Source organism: Prionailurus bengalensis, chromosome C1, assembly GCF_016509475.1.
Source record: "Prionailurus bengalensis isolate Pbe53 chromosome C1, Fcat_Pben_1.1_paternal_pri, whole genome shotgun sequence".
Lineage (NCBI taxonomy): Eukaryota > Metazoa > Chordata > Mammalia > Carnivora > Felidae > Prionailurus > Prionailurus bengalensis.
In genome coordinates, this window is record NC_057345.1 from 216,312,355 (window position 1) to 216,332,124 (window position 19,770).

At 41.9% G+C, this 19,770-nt stretch overlaps 1 protein-coding gene across 2 annotated transcripts in view; it reads right to left on the reverse strand.

The window, feature by feature from the left end:
• Positions 1–18,761, reverse strand: part of USP40 (ubiquitin specific peptidase 40) — an 87,826-nt gene extending 69,065 nt beyond the window's left edge. The window contains exons 1-10 of one of the 2 annotated variants that reach the window (XM_043578213.1): positions 18,628–18,761; positions 18,174–18,282; positions 17,033–17,250; positions 14,427–14,494; positions 12,921–13,034; positions 9,829–9,993; positions 8,037–8,183; positions 5,882–6,025; positions 4,378–4,506; positions 3,514–3,515 (exon numbers count right to left, since the gene is read on the reverse strand). In XM_043578213.1, the coding sequence (XP_043434148.1) occupies positions 3,514–3,515; positions 4,378–4,506; positions 5,882–6,025; positions 8,037–8,183; positions 9,829–9,993; positions 12,921–13,034; positions 14,427–14,494; positions 17,033–17,231 (968 nt within the window). In that variant the 5' untranslated portion in view covers positions 17,232–17,250; positions 18,174–18,282; positions 18,628–18,761. Of the gene's footprint in view, positions 1–3,513; positions 3,516–4,377; positions 4,507–5,881; positions 6,026–8,036; positions 8,184–9,828; positions 9,994–12,920; positions 13,035–14,426; positions 14,495–17,032; positions 17,251–18,173; positions 18,283–18,627 lie in introns of those variants that run through there. The other variant, XM_043578209.1, reaches the window with a different exon arrangement.
• Positions 18,762–19,770: the final 1,009 nt, after the last annotated feature.

Genomic DNA, 19,770 nt, shown 5'->3' on the forward strand with positions numbered 1-19,770 from the left:
ACCATCAATAAAGCAAAAGGTCTCTCCGGAAGCAAAAAGCAGGGGCACCTGGGTGGCTCAGTCAGTTAAGCATTTGACTTTTGATTTTGGCTCAGGTCATTATCTCACGGGTTGTGGGTTTGAGTCCTATGTTGGGCTCAGCGCTACCAGCACAGAGCCTGCTTAGGATTCTCTGTCTCTAACCTTCCCCTCCTCTCTCTCAAAATAAACAGGGGGGAAAAAAAAAGGAAGCAGAAAGCAAAGATCAGGCTCCTTTTCACAACCAGATCTAGAGTCACGTTTTGCAGTTAATGGCCTCCATACTAGAAGAAAAGGGATCATCTTCTAGATACACTAAGGAGACTAAAACGTTGCCTTTATCATACTATACTATATTATATCATACAATACATAATTATTGTTTTTTAAAGTAAACTCTACCCCCAACGTGGGGCTTGAACTTACAACCCTAAGATCAAGAGTCCCATGCTCTACCAACTGAGCCAGGCAGGCACCCCTGGAAAGCTGACTTTAAACTCATGAAAATTATATCAGATTGGTCATGAAAGTTATTCCTTTGCAGAGAGCAGCTACTAAAGAACTCCATGAACGCAGAGAACGGCTCCTTGAAAGGAAGAAGAAATTGCCAAACTATAAGCAGAAAGGACATGTAGCTATGATTAGAATATTTGGAATCCTATGTCTCTAGGCACAAGCAATCTCTCAGCATAATGGCAATACAAAGATAAGCAGTGTGCAGATGTACGTATTGAGGTTGAAATTTTTAAAGCATTAATCATTATTTGAACATCACAAAGCTCTGGATGAAAAAACCAGTGATTCTGAAAGAACAAAGGAAAAAATTTAACAAACGGGATGCTTCACAGAAGGCATGAATAGTAAAATATACCAAGCACAAAGGGAAGCATTCTGATTGTTCTTTAAGCCCCAAGAAAGACCTTGCTAAAGTAACAAAGCGTCAAGCGTAGAGAGGCAGTGCAGAGAGCAAAACCAAACGAAAGAATGCCTGTCTCTCTTCCCCAGTCACATAACAGAACCAGGAGAAGAGCCCAATGATGCTAGAAAAGAGCTAATTAACTCTGAGGAAATGAACACAAAAGGGCAGGGATATCCAGGGAAGCACAACCCAAAACGAAGACACGGAAGACAGAATCAATGCTTGAGACACACTACCTCAGCACTGCAGGAGTCCACCTCTGTGTGTGACCTCCACGATAAACTTGAAAATGAAACTGCAAAAGAACAAAGACTGATGATAAATCTCATCAACTATAAAAGTGCCGGAAATCAGACAGCGGCTGAAGAAAATCTGCTGTGGGTATTGAGGGGAGCGGAGACACGCTCCCTGCCCTGGCATCTGACCGGTGCAGAAAGTGGGAGTGCTCCAGGGCAACACTGGAAAACAAGGTTACACACACGAGGGTGGAGCTGGAAAAAAAGAAGTCAAGACCACGGCGGGCAAGGCAAAGAGAAGAAAAATAAACGAACAACCGGTATTTATTGGATCTGTCCTCAAGCTTGTATCAGAAACTAAGAAAAACCTTCACCATCATCTTTTAGAGAGAAGGGAACTGAGCTAATTTAATTGTCTGAACAGGGTGGGGGGAGAACGGCTGCTTAGAGAACCAGAGGTCTCTGCCACGGGACCCCGGACACTAAAGACAGCAGCATGAAGAAAGGTAGTACGGTAAGAATCAGCGCAAACTAAGTACGGACACACTGAGGGCTGAATCAGAGCAGATGAGGGCGGAAGAACTTCCCTTCACCTGACTGGGAACGTGCCCAACACCTAACGTCTTGGCAAACGTGGCACAAGCACCCGAGAGTGATGCTTCCGTGGCGCTCTCGGCCCAGAACGAAATGGAAGGTAACGGACTGGAAAGGGGGACACAAACCAGTCCTTCTCCAAACATGTCTGCAATATAACAGGCGTTTAGCGAGATGGTTGGTTGTAAAAATCAATAAACTAATGGTAATTGCATTTCGTACGCTAGCCACAAATAGTCCAAGAAATACAAAGTACGGCCACAGCCCCACAGAACATCTTCTTGGTGGAACAGTTTGACTTTTTAAACATCCAAATGCTTTTTAATATCCAAGTACAACTGACAGAGCATCAGAAATGCAGACAGGTGCTCTGGAAAGCAAACACCAACAGGTAGAACGTGCATCTGCAACACTGCCGGCACCAAGAGAAGCGATACTACTGCGTGTGGCCAACTATTCACGAACAACCCCAATTGTCTGATCATCAGGAAGCTGTCGTAAGCATCCTATTCCTACCGTGATGGCTTGTAACTTACATACTGACATTTCACTGTGTTCTAGTTACACGTCAGAAAGCTGGCCAAGAGACTGGGGTTGGTGTGTTACACCTTACGATTTTTCCCACTGCAATTAATTGGAACTAAGACTTCAGTTAGTGCTTTCCTTCAGAACATCTTAAGAAAATTACAAAGCTTTTTTATAAGAAGCTCTAAAATATGAAAACATCTATCTGGTTTACATATCTAGATTCAAAACTCTACTACTTCTGAGAAGGTGTGTACATGTATGAGAATACTGACAAGCTGGTTCTAGGAATGTCTGCAGAAGAGTAAAAGGCCAAAACAGTAACAATACTCCTGAAGAATAACAACACACAGGGAGACTTGCCTGGATCACGACTTAATGATAATGCTACAGAAATTAACAATGTGGTATCTGCCTACCAATAGAAAAAAGAACAATGAACACAACAGATGCCCAAATGGACTCATACGCAAATAACTGACAGAACAAAACTGGCACTGGGGATTGGTGGGGAAAGAATAGATTATTCAGTAAATGGGAATGGACAACCAGATACCTAAATGGGGGGAAAAGTCACACACCATTCACAGGAAACCATTCTGGGAAGACTGAGAAGTTTTATTTAAGTTTTTTAATGTTTATTTTTGAGAGAGAGAGAGAACAGAGCGTGAGCGGGGAGGGGCAGAGAGAGGGAGACACAGAATCCAAAGCAGGCTCCAGGCTCTGAGCTGTCAGCACAGAGCCTGATGCGGGGCTCAAACTCACGAACTGTGAGATCATGAGCTGAGCCGAAGTGGATGCTTAACTGACTGAGCCACCCAAGCGCCGCAAGACTGAGAAGTTTTAAATATATAAGGCAAAACTATAAAACTTTTAGAAGACAATACAAGAAGAAAATCCTTATCATCTTTGGTTGGTGCCACGGAAGACAGAGAAGCCGAGGAACAGTTACCAATTAAAGGAGACTTAAGAGATGTGCTAACTAAGTATAACGTGGGACCTGCACTCGACACTAGAGTGGGGAAGAAATGCTGTAAAGGATCTGGAAGAGACAACTGGTAGAATCTCTTTATTAGAGAGTAGAAATGTTTCAATGTTAAAGTTTCTGATTGTGATCTATGCTTGTGTAAGGGAACATCCTTGTTCTCAGGAGATAAATACTCAAGTATTTAGGAGTAAAGGGGCCGAATGTCTTCAGCTTAATTTCAAATGGTTCAGCACTCCTAAGATGTTAGCTGTGTGTTTGCACAAATTTGGCAAATTGCTGTTGTTTTAAAAATGTTTATTTTTGAAAAAGAGGGAGAGAGAAAGGCCAGCTGGGGAGCGGCGGGGAGGGAGGAAGGGCAGAGAGAGAGAGGGAGACAGAGAATCCCAAACAAGTTCCACAGTCAGCGCAGACCCCCGACGCATGGCTTGATCTCACGAACTGCGAGATCGTGTCCTGAGCTGAAATCAGGAGTCAGAAGGTTAACCGACTGAGCCACCCAAGTGCTCCATTGTTGTTTTTAAAGTTTAAGTAATTTCTTTCTTTCTTTTAATTAGTTTTCTTTATTTCTGAGAGGCAGAGAGAGACAGAGCACGAGTGAGGGAGGGGCAGAGAGAGAGGGAGACACAGAATTTGAAGCAGGCTCCAGGCTCTAAGCTGTCAGCACAGAGCCTGATGTGGGGCTCAAACTCAGAAACTGTGAGATCATGACCTGAGCTGAAGTCAGACGCTCAACCGACTGAGCCACCCAGGCGTCCCTCTTTAAGTAATTTCTACCCTCAATGTGGGGATCTTGAGATCAAGAGCCACGTGCACTTCCGACTGAGCCAGTCGGGTGCCCCAAATTTGGTGAATTGTTAACAACTAAAGAATCCAGGTGAAGAATATATAGAAAGTGTTTGTACTATGCTGGTTTTTCTTCTGTATGAAACATTTTAGAAATAAAAATTTAAAACTTCTAACTATTAACTTTGCTTCCCTATAAAAATTTTCTAGGGTAAATACATATAATAAATGGCAAAAGGTCATTTTCACCAAAACAGTAAGACCAAAAAAGGGAAAAAGTGCAAAGATACTTCTAAACTAATTTCTGTGCTTACTTGAAATTGCCAGTTTCCCAAATGATCGACATCTTTAATATACACGTGATAATGTCCTCCATAGCAACCACCTTGGTGGATAATAACCGAAAAGAGGTCATAAACATACTCCAAGTCATCCAATTCACTCTATAAGAGAAAAGAGCATAAACATTGATAGTTTACTTGAAAGGTGCCAATTATCTGAGAAACTTATTTACTTGGAAAGTAACTAGTATTTCTGGTTCAGGCAAAAGATGAGAGATACAAACAGATGCAAAGTGATAATTTTTTTCATTAATATAGAAATCAAAAAGTAAAATTATGGTCAATTTCCTAGCTAAGTGCTCAATGTTTTACCTATTTCACTTCTGTTATTTCAAAGTATGTTAAAATAATGTGACAAACTACTTTTTTAAAAAGGGCCTAAAGTTTTTCTATAGGAGACAGTGGCTGTTACTAAACCTGTGGTGGCCATCATTTCGCAATATACGTAAATCAAAACTTATCACGCTATACACCTTCAACTTACAGAGTGATGTCTATCAATTATTTCTCAGTAAAACTGGAAAATAAAAAAAAGAATTAACTCAATTATCCTGTTTTATTCAGGCAGTAAATGGAGGGGGATAAGTATATTAACTTATGCTGGAAAAACTGCTCATTCCGTATGTCCCAATAAAATAAAACCCAAAAAGCTCAGAAATTAGGCTTGAAGTAGAGGAAGGCCCATCTGAATCTAAGAATAAATGAAATATTACTTTTATTCATAGAAATTCAGTAGTTAGTTAATAGATGTCCTGGTCTTAATGAACATATAAATAATGATTTGTAAATAAGAAACACAGCAGTCTCGTGGCTCTGATGTTGGCATGTATAGTGATTATATAGACAATAGTTTAAAATGGCTTATAAAGTAGGTTGCTTGTAATAATTTGTTTTCAAATTACGTGCCTCAAGGATTATCAACTCTAGCAAAGTTCCCATTACCTGTTCACTTTCTACATGTGTAATTCATTACTGCATCTCATGTAAACTAAATCCAAATAGCAAAGTACTAATTAATGGTAATCTCTCCTAATGTAGGGTCATTTCTAATTTTGTTCTTAAATTTTCCTTTCAAAGATCTTCCAAGGAGAGTTTAATAAAAAGAACTGAGAACAAACCATACTTCAGAAATTCAAAAGGACTGTAATAAACCAGTGGTTCTCAGCTGGGGCTGATTTTACCAACCCTCTCCCCCCAGGAGACATGGACATTTGGCAAGGTCTGAAGACATTTTTGTCACTACTAGGGGTGGGGTGGGAGGGTGGGATGCTACTGTCATCCAGTGGGTAGAGGCCAGGGGTGCAGCTTAAAATCCTACAATGCATGGGACATAGACCTCACAACAAAGAATGACCCAACTCAAAATGTTAACAGAGCCAGGTTGAAAGATTCTGCAGTAAGTCAACTGAAAACCAGGCCGATAAAGATTAAATCCTGACAGGGTAAAAGAAAAAATTTCAAAATAAAGAGTTCAAACCTGTTCACAAAAAGGCTTGAGATTGATCCGGAGAGGGAACGTGTAACAGCTAGTTTCCTTGTATCGTTCATGCTTCACAAAATCAAAATTAAATCTTAACAATGAAACAGTAAGAAAGGGAGGCAGCTTACGTAATTTGGCCGACTGTTAAAAGAAAAATTTTTACAGTTTTTTAAAAAGCAGAGTTATAGAAAAGAATATGTAAGATATCTTAAGATCTGAAAAGGCAACCCATGATGCAGTTTTAAGAGAGATAATGTCCTTAAATCACATAAATTCATCACCTTGGATTCAATTCAGCTGACATGAACTCATCTATTTCATGGGACCAAAGGTGATTTATCACTTACTTATGTTTACAACTAAAAAGTCACAACCCGAGTTCATGTTTTTAGCGCGGATATCCCAAAATCAAAGCTGTCCAACAAACGTGTTGTAACTGGTGCTCCCCACTCTAACAGTGCTCCCTCCCTGCATGAGCCCTGGCGTTTCACCTTCCTCCTTCGCCCAGGACAAACGACCCAATGATTGGGGTTTTATAATGAATGCCCTTTAAAGCAGATAAAAAAATATTTTTGTTTCCTTGTTTTAAGACAAAGCACTAAATGAAGCTGCTTTTTATTTAAAAGTCATCAGCTTCCCCCCAGTGTCTTAGCTCTAACGGTATGCTGGCTAAGGGCTGGCAAAAAAACCTTCTCATCTGTTAAACCATCGTTAATGGTATTATCATCCTTACATGCAAATATCTAACGTTCTTAAAAATATATTTAAGACAATTCCACAAATTGGGGGTTAAAAAAAAAGTTAAGTGAGAAAATGGCAACATGACATGGCAGATTTTCCAAGAAGTTAAAAAAAAAAAAAATACACCTAAAAAACCCGAGTATCTCATCTACAACAAGGCTGAGAAAAGTGACTGTGCTCAGAATAAGGAAATCTACATTAATTTAGGTAGCACGACCAAACTGAAATTTAGGATGCAATTTAAAAAATATCAAGATCAAAAAATTTCCATTGAAAAAAAATTAAACCAATGACATACCACTGACATACAAGAACTGCTTTTGTTGAGCTCAGGGTTCTTGTTTTACTAATGTGCTAATTAAGTTCAACCAAAACAAAGAACGAGAGCTTTCATCCTCTGAATTTTATATTTATTTTACTAGACTGTAGTTGTGATACCAAAGGTGAAATACCAAATAAATAAGCAAAACAATGAACCTCTCCGTGTGTCACAAAAAGGCAAAGGCTGGATGGAAATGCATACTAAAGAATGTTACATTCACACTGGTTTCAAATCCTATTGTGAAAAGCTACAGGCATGGAGTTTGTTTTTCGTTTTTTGTTTTTTACATTCTCACCTACAACCTCCAGGAGCCAAATCAGTATTATGTGTTATCGAAATCAGTCCTCATTTTGTTGGAAAATTTAGGAACTGTCCGCTCTGGGGATGGACAGAATACCTGCAAAGACCCATCTTTGGTGGTAGCTCTTGAAGCCAGTGCTCAGTAACCACTGACCGGGCAGCCTATGGCATCATCTGGCAGCAGTGGCTTAGTCACTATGGCTTAGCCCTCCTGTCATCCCCACAGTGAGAAAGGAAGCACTCTGGCTGAGTATTTCCCTCCTCTGTGGGAGGAGGAAAGGGCTTATTCGATTTGCTAGAGTCAGGGAGGTGTTATCTGTCAATATCGCAAAATAACCGCATGTGCAGGAAATGAGGCCGTCTGTTGTCACAGCAGGAGGCAAAGAAAGAAAAGCGCAATGAGCTTTTTGGCAGAAACAAAAACATACCGCCTTCTTCCTAGTGGGACTTTGCCAAAAGCAAGGATATGGGCAGTCTATTTAAAAAAAAAAAAAAAAAAAAAAAAAAAAAAAAAGGTGTTTTTAAGAAATGCTGAGGTACAGATATATTTTTCTTGGGAGGGAAAGAAGTTGTGAGAACTGTTGGGTGGAAAACTTAAAAAAAAATGCTTTACTGTAAAAAATTAAATACAGATCTGTGGAATGGAAAGGTGTTTTCACTCCTCGGTTGCAATTAGGGGCTTCCTGTGTATCCTCCAGACTGTCTCACGCAAGTTGGCTTCACTTGACAAACCTTGGTGCTGCCGAGTGCGGAGGGGGCGCCCAAGAGAAGGCAGGTGTCTGTCTTTACCTTGGCTGCTTTAACCAGCCTGTCACAAGTCCCACAGTGGTACAGGTTGTCATAGTCAAAAACTTCCTCTTCTACATACATGTTCCAGAGTGCATCTTCCAAACCTGATACGTTTTTGACTGCTACTGTGAGATCTAAGAAGTCTTCCTGAAACACACATGAATGTCATATTGAAAGAAAACAATTTCACAGTGGTTCACAAACATATCACCAACTCCTACATATGTTGGGAATAAGAGATAACTTTTCCCTAAAACACTGTACGTAGTATGAGGGGACAGATGGCCTGATTGGATACTGTGAAATTCATCACACAATATTACCCTAAATCAAATTGTAATTTGGCCTAAAATACGTCACGAACTAGTCTGTAAGTTCCCGGCAGCTACAGTGAAACTTACTTTAGTTGGAAATAAGCCACTGAACACACATCTGGACTGAGAAGCGTATGTGTTCAGTGCTTACGAGTTCTGTCTCGTCTCTAGGCTAGAATGGCACTGGCAGGGCTGGACCCTCTAATGTAAACCCCGCTTCTTCATCTTCTGCTAGGGCTGGTTTACGGGAGTTGTAAGAAAATTAATTATTTTGAGCCAGCATAAAAAGGTATTTTTCTGAAACGAGGACAGTATTTTGCAAACAGCAGTCTGTCAAGTCTGCTGTAACTGCATTTCAATTGCAACTTACTTACAGCTTCTAAACACGTGAAATCTGATCAGTTTCAATCATACATAGTTCTGTGGGTGTAACAGCATTGCCCTAAGGGATTACAGGGACTGTAAAATAACAGTACTAACTAGCTCATGGTGGAAATCTAAAGGAATAGAAGCAACATTTATATGTAGTTTATAATATGTACCTATGAAAAGTTGATGTCTATAACTTATTAGGTGCCTTCATGTACATTATGTCTTAAAATTATTTTGTGAATTATTACAGTGTAGTTAAGTCAATCATATGGTAATCCAAAGACACACAAGTCTTCATATTTCCAAATTAAGCTGACCAAATCCTCTATCAGCACAGGCAAAAAGGACCAAAAAGTTTTTTTTTACCCCAACTCTTTCATTAAAAAAAAAGGAAAAGAATATATACATATATCCAAAGAAGCAATTAATGCAACATTTAGAAAATGGCATTTAATATTTTACTCATACAAATACAGCAATTTTCTAGAACTCCTGCCATAATAAAAAGAGGCTATTAAGGGACAACTGTTCAGTGATGCAATTATGTGCTGCGTAAGATTTATAAAGCAAGCAGAGACATTATATTTACAGGAGCAAATTTCCAATATCTAATTTTCAAGTAGATTAAATGGACAACATAAGCTCACACATACAAATGAATTTTCTGAAGGATATTAATAAACTAAATCCAATATTTAATTATAGGTGTTTGTCAATGTAAACATTCTTTAGTATTCTCTATTTCTATCACTTCCTTAATTAACTTTTGTTACAATACTCCAACCAACCATGAAATTGGGTCTGCTCATGAGGCCACAGATCTCTACCTATAAACATTCCCCAAATCTGTTTTCTAAAGATTAGAGTACTGAAGAAAAGATTAAAGCTACGTTTTAAGATATTTGCTTCTTTTAGTTTATATGAAGAAATCTGAATCATAAACTCAGGATTTAGGTGTAGTTGGAGTAAAAGAAAATAACTGATAAAGTTATTTCTAGTAACAAACGCTTTAATCCTCATGTGGTATTACAGATCACAGATTTAATTATGTGAATTATAATTTATGATGTAACTTATTACTAAAACACTCTTGTATATATATTCACCTGCTTTTCACTGACATTCTTACATTCTTTACAAACAACCTGGTTAACAATGGTCCCGTGATACAGACGACTGATGAGGTCATGGCCGGAGGTCCCGACTAAAGAAGTTTCCAAAGCACTAAAGAGAATTCGATTCAGTTCTTGCACATCATGCTGCCTCATTTCCTATAAAACAGGTAACTTTTAAATGTGATTGTGTGCTTCAGGTTTTTAAAAACAGATTTTTAAAGTGGTATTAGTTACAAAACATAAGATCTATCTAGAAATTCGAAGTTAAGCCTTGATCAAATACAAGGATGACTGGGCTAAGCAAACGGAGAGCAGGTGAAGAGATCACCAGTTTTTACTTTCACTACAAAATGAAAACATGAACAGGGGTGTTCAGTGTGTACATATAACTCAACTCACTTGAAAACAGGAAAGTGCTTTCTTTCTTGTGGGAAACCACACACACGGCCACACCACAGGAGAGGAGGGAGAACACAGCAGGCACAGAAAAGTGTCTAAGAGCCGGCAGTGTATGCACAGCGAAATCTCCCTTACATCAGGGGATCCGAATTACCAACATTTGAAAAGAACCAGAATTTACTGTTTGCACATGCAGACCAACTAACACAGCGCTGAGAAAAATTCTGAAGCAACTTGCTTCACTCCACCAGGGGTCATGCAGCTGTGTGTGAACACACCGAGCGCCTTAAGCACAACTGAGAGAGCACAACTCCCAGAGCCAAGGGGACGCCAACACTCAGAAGTGGAGCAGAGGAGGAAGAGCCGGGGCCGGGGGAGAGTCACAGGAAGCAGCAGAAGCTGGTGCTTTAAGGGGGGAGGGGGGGAGCAGGGAGTGCTCTCGAGAGCCTGCTCAGAACAGAGAAGTGTCTCCTGGAACTTGGCCCGTGGATGTCATGAGTGACTTGGACAAGAAGGTAGAAAGGAGGTAGAGGGACAAATGAAAGGTGCAGAAGTAGAGACCATGAGGGAGTGAAAAGAAGCTGATAAAGTGGATGAAAGCTGGAGCAAGAAGTGGGCTCCAGGATCTTTTTTTTTTTTTTTTAATTTTTTTTTCAACGTTTATTTATTTTTGGGACAGAGAGAGACAGAGCATGAACGGGGGAGGGGCAGAGAGAGAGGGAGACACAGAATCGGAAACAGGCTCCAGGCTCTGAGCCATCAGCCCAGAGCCTGACGCGGGGCTCGAACTCACGGACCGCGAGATCGTGACCTGGCTGAAGTCGGACGCTTAACCGACTGAGCCACCCAGGCGCCCCTCCAGGATCTTTTTTCTTGATTTTTTGAGATACTAGAGCATGTAAATTTCTCCAGTATCACTGGCTCTGAAGGGACCGTGTGGAAGTTTGCAGGCTCTGTTTCTGAATAATTCTGAGGCTGCAAAAGGTGCCTCAGAGTCCCTCTCTACCAGTCCTAGAGGGTTTCCTGAGAGGTTTTATTTAGAAAGTAATAAATAATAAGGTTTTCACTGCTTTAAGAGTATGAAATCAGCAACTCAGTGGCAGCTCATGATCTATAAGGAAAATCCATCAGCAGATGACTAGATTGAAACACAGCGTGGCATATCCCTCTTGTACAATATCACTTGGCAATAAAAATGGATGAAGTGCTGATGTGAACAACACAAACGAAACTGAAGACATGATTTAAGTGAAAGAAGCTAGTTACAAAGGATCACATATTGTGTGACTCCCTTTCTGTGAAATGTCCAGAACAGGCAAATCCATAAGGGTAGAAAGTAGATGAGTGGTTGCCAGGGTCTGGGGGGAGAGTGTCTGCTAATGGGTATGGGGTTTCTTTTTGGGGTGGTGAAAACGTTCTAAAGCTGACCGCAGTGATGGTTGTACAAGTCTGTGAACATACTGAACAGCTGCTGACTCGTACCCTTATGAGTGAATTTTATGGCATGGGAATTATAGCTCAACGAAGTGGTCATTTTTAAATGTTTTTATAATTATTATTTTTTTAAGTTTATTCATTTATTTTGAGAGAGAGCAAGCATAAGCGGGAGAGGGCAGAGAGAGAGGGAGAGAAGTCCCAAGCAGGGTCTGCAACGGTCAGCGCAGAGCCCGATGTGGGGCTCGAACTCACGAACTGAGAGATCATGACCTGAGCCAAAACCAAGAGTAGGACACTTAACTGACTGAGCCACCTGGGCGTCCCACAAAGCTGTCATTTTTAAAACAAGGAAAGAAGGAGGACTTGACCCTAAGCGCCTGCTCTAACCCAGAAACTTAACTGCGTAATACCCCACTTCACTTCAAAACCCAAGCCGTACCTCTTCAACCTCACAGCATCATCTGGTTTAGGAGTTGCTCGTCATTAGAAGACCACAGTTCGAAGTTTATTTTTGAAGGCAATGTTACATTTTTCTGGTCATTGCCTCTTTAAATTCTGCAATAGTCTCCCACACCTGTCTCTTGTAAGAATACATCTACTCCATTAAAAAATCACAGCTCATCAATATCGACAACAAGCACCTTTACTCGCTGCTGACATGTTTAGTGTTTGCATGTAGTGAAGTACCCTTTAGAAACTCCAACAGAAAACGAGAGAACGTGCACACACAGTAGGATACGGGAAGAAAATGAGGAGTCAGGAGGGAAGCAGGACAGAAAAATGAAAAGACCAGCTAAGAATGTTTTCACCATTTTCCTTGAAGCGAATGTTCCAATGAGAAAACCCAGATTCAAACACAAAGGCATGCCATCAAGGCAGACAGAATTGTTGTCGGCCGCTTTTTAAGCTGGTTAGCAATTTGTTACATAAATGAGAATCTCCATGTAATAGACACCATATCTCAACTAGACTATATAAAGGACAGGGACTGTACAAGTCTCCCTGTGTCCTCTCCGTGTCCACAACCCTCTCTCCGAAGCCAAATCACACCCATTCATAAAATCTCGCATAGAGCAAGTGTCTAGAAATAGATTTCTGGCTTGTAATTATTGAACGTGAAAAGCAAATATTTCATCTATTTCTTGAGACCCTAAGACAAAATGAAAGGAAGTCAGATACTGTTATTAAACCAACATTTACTCTTTATTGCTGATAACTCTGTTCCTTGGAGAAGCTGACCTTCGTACCTCATCGCTGGTCCACCCGAAGCTGTCAGTGAGGTCCGTGGTGGACGCTGCATCCTGGTCTAAGAGCAGAAGCTGAGCAAACATCCGCTGTAACTGTAAAGGGATGATTCGAACCTGAAAGAGAAGCAAATGAGGTCTGCATCTCTAAATGAGGTCCTTTAAGTGTCGTTGGGGGCAGGGAGCTTTAAAAGAACTGCAAACCAGTTTTCTCCTTTCTCCTAGTCCATTCACTTCAACCAGGAGGAAGTTTATAACTATTACACAGAGTGAACTAAGATTCACTTTTTTATTAAGATTCTAATTCAATCCAAAAAGCTTTAGCTGTCTGGAGTTTTCTACCTCGACACGGTACACGATCATTACTAACACCCAAATAGTTCTAAGAAACCACCCGATTACTGACAGCAGTTTCAGTCTCTACTAGTTCACTCCCTCTCTAAAATCTCTCAGAGACACACTCCCCAGGAGGAATTTTCCAGTCACGATTTTCACTCACTCTGGAGTCCGGACACCTCACAGGGCTGGCTGCACCCACCTCACCTGCTTCCTGCTTTATCTGGTGTGGGGCAGGTTAGGGCAGGCAGAGAATGTTGCTCGGAGCCTTGTGGGCAGACTGGACTTAAGTATCTAAAGTGAGAGTAAGACTTCACTTACTTTAGACACCTTTATGGCAATCTGACATCATTGCCGCCACATTTTTATTACATGTTACAAAGTATGACGTGCAGGAGATGGGGAAGAAAAGGAAATAGGTAAAAACTGCCTCTTCGCAACACAGGTGGTCTCAGAAGAACTGGGCTGGATCACAGAAGACGACTATTACGAAGTGCATATGTTAGCCTGAAAGCAATAAACTTCTGAATGGTGTTTAGGCAAGGAGGGACACGATTAGAAATGCACTTTTAATAAACCAATTCCTCACGTGGTTTATTTCCAGACTACTAAATTAAAACAGCACCAGTGTCTAAGTTTTGTTGTTGTTACATATGTATTAGGTAGATTTTTTGGTAGGCTAGTGTGGGTCATTTGCGAATATCTTCTTGATCAGGTTGTGTCTATAAAGCCGCTCCAGCACTATATTTGGAGAAATAATTCTTTTTAGGGAGGAAGATTCCCTTACCAGTACGGTGTATGAGCCAAATCACTTTTCTGAAAATAAAGATTAATATTCAGTAATTAATAAAATTATGGATTTCTATGAGCAAAGAACTTAATTCCTTACTCAGAAAAACATTTCCTCAGGGGTGCCTGGCTCAGTCGGTTGAGCCTCCGACTTTGGCTCAGGTCATGATCTCATGGTTGACGAGTTCGAGCCCTGCGTCAGGCTCTGTGCTGACAGCTCAGAGCCTGGAGCCTGCTTTGGATTCTAGGTCTCCCTCTCTCTCTGCCCCTCCCCCTGCTCATGCTCTGTCTCTGTCACAAAAATAAACATTAAAAAAAAATTTTCCTCAATACTCCAAAAAAAAAAAAAACCCACAAAACACCTGTAAATCACAGATTTAATACCTTTGCGTCAGGTTTATCCTTATCCTCGAATGAACCAAGCTCTTCTGGGCCAAGGGAAAATAAGGCTTCTAAACAAAAAGGTAGAATCAGTGATAGAGATACGTCATTATTTCATTTTAGAAAACTGTTTTGGAAAGCCAAAGCCTCCAGTAAATAAAATCAGTTAGAGATTCTGAAGTATGGTTGTGGCAATGTTTATACTGTGACACCATACATTTTATTTCCTGATAACATTACTTTTAACCACTGACTCTATAAAGTGGCATGCTAAGGTTTCATTAGGGAAGATCTACACAAGGAAAACGATGCTTATGAAAGTACAAACAGTAATATCAGAAATCTTTGAGGGTTTTCTATTGGCTATGGCAGTGGGTCCCAAAAGCCACATGAGGAAACACACAATATATAAAAGTATCACATGTTCATTTACAAGCCACATGTGAGGCTTTCAACCATCTTTGAAGAGAAAGACCACCTTGATCTCTGAGATCACACCCTTCGTTTTTAGTATAACAATGTCTTTTCTGTGTTAAGGGTAGTAACAGATGGTAGTGACCTTACCTGGAGTGCTAATCTCCACATCTGTTTTATACTCCCAAGTCTCGGCATGTCGCTCAATGGGGCATATCTGAATCTTACGGGAAGTCTACATTCAAACCACATGGGAACCCCTACTAGGACACTTTGATCTACTCCAGGGAGAGAATGGATGGCATGGGTATTGTTTCCCTCTGCAGACCACTGCTGCCCAGGTGATTACTATTACGAATGCTACATTCCTTCTGAGCTCCAGGCAGGAAATGGGAAGAAATGAGCTACAAACCTAAAGGTTAAAGCATAAAACCATACAAGGACTTTTCTGATCATTTCCCACTACTCTCCATCACCCTGAACCAGTACAGTGGAAACCAATCCAGCCCTACTCAAGACACTGTGCCAGAAGGTTCCAAAATTATTCTCCCCTCAGTACTCTGCCAATTCCTACCCCTTCTAAAACTGTTATCTCCTCTTCAGTAGGCATCAGGATCCATGCTAAGCCGTATAAGGAATGCACAGTCCACACTAAGATATGTGCTTGGCCAGTGACCTCCTTTGCTGAGAATAAGATGGCCTGGGCTTTTGCTCAGTGGCCATCTCCATTCAGCCCTATCTTTGCTCAGGTGCCCTCTCTATGACCTGGACTGCCTGCCCACCAATCACCTTCCTCAGTCTCTTTTCAAGGCTACTTTTCTACTGCAACTGTATTAAAGTTTGAAAGACTTTAATCTCCTAGGAATCTGCTGAAATTTATGCTGAAAATCTCTAATGGTGGAATAACTGCATACATTAGGGAGATATGTTTATGGAGAAGATGGAGTCAAGGACAAATGGCTCCACTCTGAAATCCCACATGCAGTTTCATCCATTAGAATGGCCCTGGGAAGGGGATGACGGTAAATATTTACTAAATCTCTGGAGGCAGGAAGTCTTTCCAAGCTAAGAAGCAACAGAAAATGTCAAAAAATTTTGCTAAATTCGGTACTGATGGGAAGTGGGGGATGAGATACTGGATCCAGGATGAGCCAGGTTGTCTGTCCTCAGCATGAGGAGACACTGTGGAGAGCTGAGGCACAGTCATGCAGCTGTGTGGTTCAAGGCCCCAGTAGGGGCCACGTGAAGGTAATGTTCATATTGAAACCAAGAGACTAAGACCCTTGTGGAGGAAGCTAGTTTGCAGAGATGGGAATGGTACAAACATAAAGAGAAATACAGTGGCAAGAAATCAAGGGTCCAGTGAGGTCAGGCTGGCTCCCTGTAAGTGGTTTCAAGGAGATTCCCTTATAGTCTTGTAGTAAACCCCCCTTTTAATTGACCTAATTGAGTGTGTTTCTGTTCCTTGCACATAGTCCCTTGTCTAACATCTTGGGTCTTTGGAATTTCCAGCTTTGAGAAAGGTAATAAGAAGAAAGCATTATATATGTTAACATTACATCCCCAGCAGGATCTGGGATAAACAGTATCCATTAATTAAGGAGTTCACATTCCTGGAATAAATGTATGAATATCCACCCAAGTGAGACAGCTAAGACTATAAACAGCCTCACATGTGGTTGGGTTCTGAGGCTAAACAAGTTCAGACCAGGTTATTGGAATGTTCTGGATTTCAGAATTGCAGATAAACGTTGGTGGACTGTGTAAATAATGGGACATCCCGTCCTTGCTCCAAAAGGCAGGATTTAATTGTTTTAGGTAACTTGAGTATCACTTTAGTGAAATTAAAATTTTTTTTTAATTTTAAAAATACAAATAGCATAACAATAATGAAGGCTGGCACTCATGACAAAACTGTCTTTATGTGGTATTTTAAATTATAGGAATCAGAAAAGCAATTCATCGCCTTGTTTTTGTTACTAAAAACTACCGTGATCACACAGAATATATTTAAGATAATGTAAGCTTCACATTTCTCTACAGAGAGAATTACCAATTTACGTCTTTCAGCAGCAGTAATACACCCATGCTGTGGAATGCAACTTTAAGATACTTTTGTAATTTTGCACAATTGATTACAAGTAGAGACAAGGGTGCATATTACTGACTAATCAAATGCATGTAACACAGCATACCTCTGAATTCGGGTGTGAAATGAAGAGTCTGAAGAAGGGAATTGAGGTAACAGGTTCCACCCTGATTTCTAATTCCGCTTAAATTGGTGAATTCTCTAGGAGCCGGTGGCTCCAAAACCTTGGTCTTTAACTTCTTCTCGTTTCCATACTGATAACTTGACACACTGGAATAATCTTCTTCAAACAGATCCCCAAACATCGTGACACTAAATACTACCCTTAAAAAAAAAAAAAGACAGGTTACACGAATGCTTTTATTTTTTAAAACACATTTTCCACACATCTCCCTATCTTATGCTTGGGAATGTCTCTTTTAAATCGTTCCTTACAAAATTTATCCAGTAGTTTGGGGTTTTGGAGACTGCAAGACCTGGATTTTCTCATCCTTGCTGCAACACCCTGCCCGTGTTTCCGCAGGCAACTTACCTAACCTGTGTTCTTTACATAGACAATGGGATACCACCTATCACTCAAGGTCCTTTAAACCAATTGAGAGAATTTAAGAAAGGCACTTGGTGCACAGGGTTTGGCTCGCAATAAATAATAGCTGTTTTAAAAGAGGCATATTGAGGGACACCTGGGTGGCTCAGTCAGTTCAGTGTCTGACTCTTGATTGCGCCTCAGGTCTTGATCTCACAGTCGTGAGATCCAGCCCCAGGTCGGTTCTTCCCTGAGCCATCAGCCTGGAGCCCGCTGGAGATTCCACCCCTCCCCCACTCACGTTTTGTTTTCTCTCTCTAAATAAACAAAAACATGTATATAAAAAAAGTAAAAAGGCATACTGGAATCCCTAGTGAAAAAAAGAAAGAAAACCCTTCATTAACCCTTATCTACTGCTGGGGTGGCAAAGCCAATCCTAGACTCTTGCGAGTTAATAAGGGCCCGGGGACGTTCAACCACCTCCTGAAATCTCAGCTTCTCACACTCCTTGTACCAAGTTATGCCACTCGAAGGAATTAAATGGAACAAATTCATCTCTACGGCAGTTTAGGACATGGTCCCAAAGCCAGAGGGCGGGAAGGAGGTTCACTGGGAGAAAAAACTGCCATTAAAACCAACGAGCCTAAAGGCCCCCCCCAATACGTATCCAGTGATGCCAACATTAGGTCTGGGAACCTACAGGACCCGCTCAAGGTCTCACCTCGAGAGTGGAGGAGGGTCACTTGGAGATGAGAAATACAAAGCGCCTAGCACAGTTGCTAAGGGACAGGAAGCGCTGAAATGCAATATATTCCTTTTTCAACCCGTTCCTCAGAAGAAGAAGAAGAAGAAAAAAAAAAAAGCACAAAAAAATGGAACTTGAACGTCCGGCCTCGAATTCGTGGTCTGGATTCCGGTCTCCCCCACGCCGGGGCCCGAGGCCAGGCCCTCAGGCCCTGCACGCCACCACGGAGCCCAGGGGCGCAAAGAGACAGGGGGCGCAAAGAGACAGGGGTCCCCGCGGCCGCGCACCGCTGACGCCACGCCAGGAGGGCGCCGCGTCCCGAGGCCGCCCGGGCAGCCCCTCGCCTCGCCGTCCTCAGGTGTGCCACCCACAGCGTCCGTGCGCCTCCCACGTCCCCACGCCGGGAACCCCGGCCGCCAGCCTCACTTACTGCCTAAAGCCCAGCCCCACGAGCCGGCCCAGACCCACGGTCGAAACAAACGTACGCGCCCCAACCGGGCGCAGCCATGCTTGCGTGGGCCGCTGTCTCGCGGCCCGGAGCGTGAGGGATTTATGCAACGCGCGGACTACGCTTCCCAGGACGCCCCGCGAGAGCGCCGGCCCGCCGCGCGGCGCCTTATGGGCAATGTAGTCTTTTGCCCGCAGAGTTCTGGGGTCGTGGTGGGAGGGCTACGTTGGAGATGCCATCTGTTCAGGGGTGCGCGGGTCAGTTTGGTCAGCCGGCCACGCGTGCGTTCACGTTTTAAGAGCTTATATTGACTGCTTTTCGCAATCCAAACTAATCTTTTGGCATGGCTAATTTCCCAGTTACCTGCACATTGGAAACTGTAGGGCTTCAAGTTTGCCACGCTCTTTCATGGAAAAATGTTTCACATAACCGTAAACCTTTATGACATCCTCAGTGTTTATTTTGTCTGTACCAAGTCTAAGTAGCATACCCAGGAGTACGTAAAAACCTCAAAATTTCCCTCTCGTCCCCTTGGAGACCTTCAGTGTGGACTATTTCAATAGCCTGTTCAGGCTCTACTTCTGGCATCTTTCTCTTATCCAGCTTCCATCCAGGAATCAACGAGGAAGACAGGGAGAACACCGTTTTTACATCAGCAGGAAGGTCTGAGAGATTGAGAACAGCAATAGTGATAGATAAAATGGCAAAGCGGGTGTCAAAGTAAATCCTAAGGGATTTGTACTTGGAACTTTTTCTTTTTTCTTGAGAGTTTAGTGTTTTAGAGTAATCTCGAAACACAACGTGGGGCTTGAGTTCACAACCCCGAGATCAAGAGTCACGTGCTGTACAACTGAGCCAGCCAGGTGCCCCTGTACTTGGAACATTTTAGGGAGATGAGTGTGGCTGCACTATTCAGGGAGTGTTCATAGAGGAAGAACCAGAGGCAGAGGACCAGCGGGAGGAAGCTAAAGGTTAAGATTAGGAAACCACAGTGGGAATGGCCGTTCCCTGTTATCATCAGTCATCACTGGGTAACCTTGCCCTCTTGATAGCCTCCTCTTCATGACTCTGCTCCCTGGTTCCATGATATTCTATCCTGCGATATTCTGCCCTTTGACTCCTTCT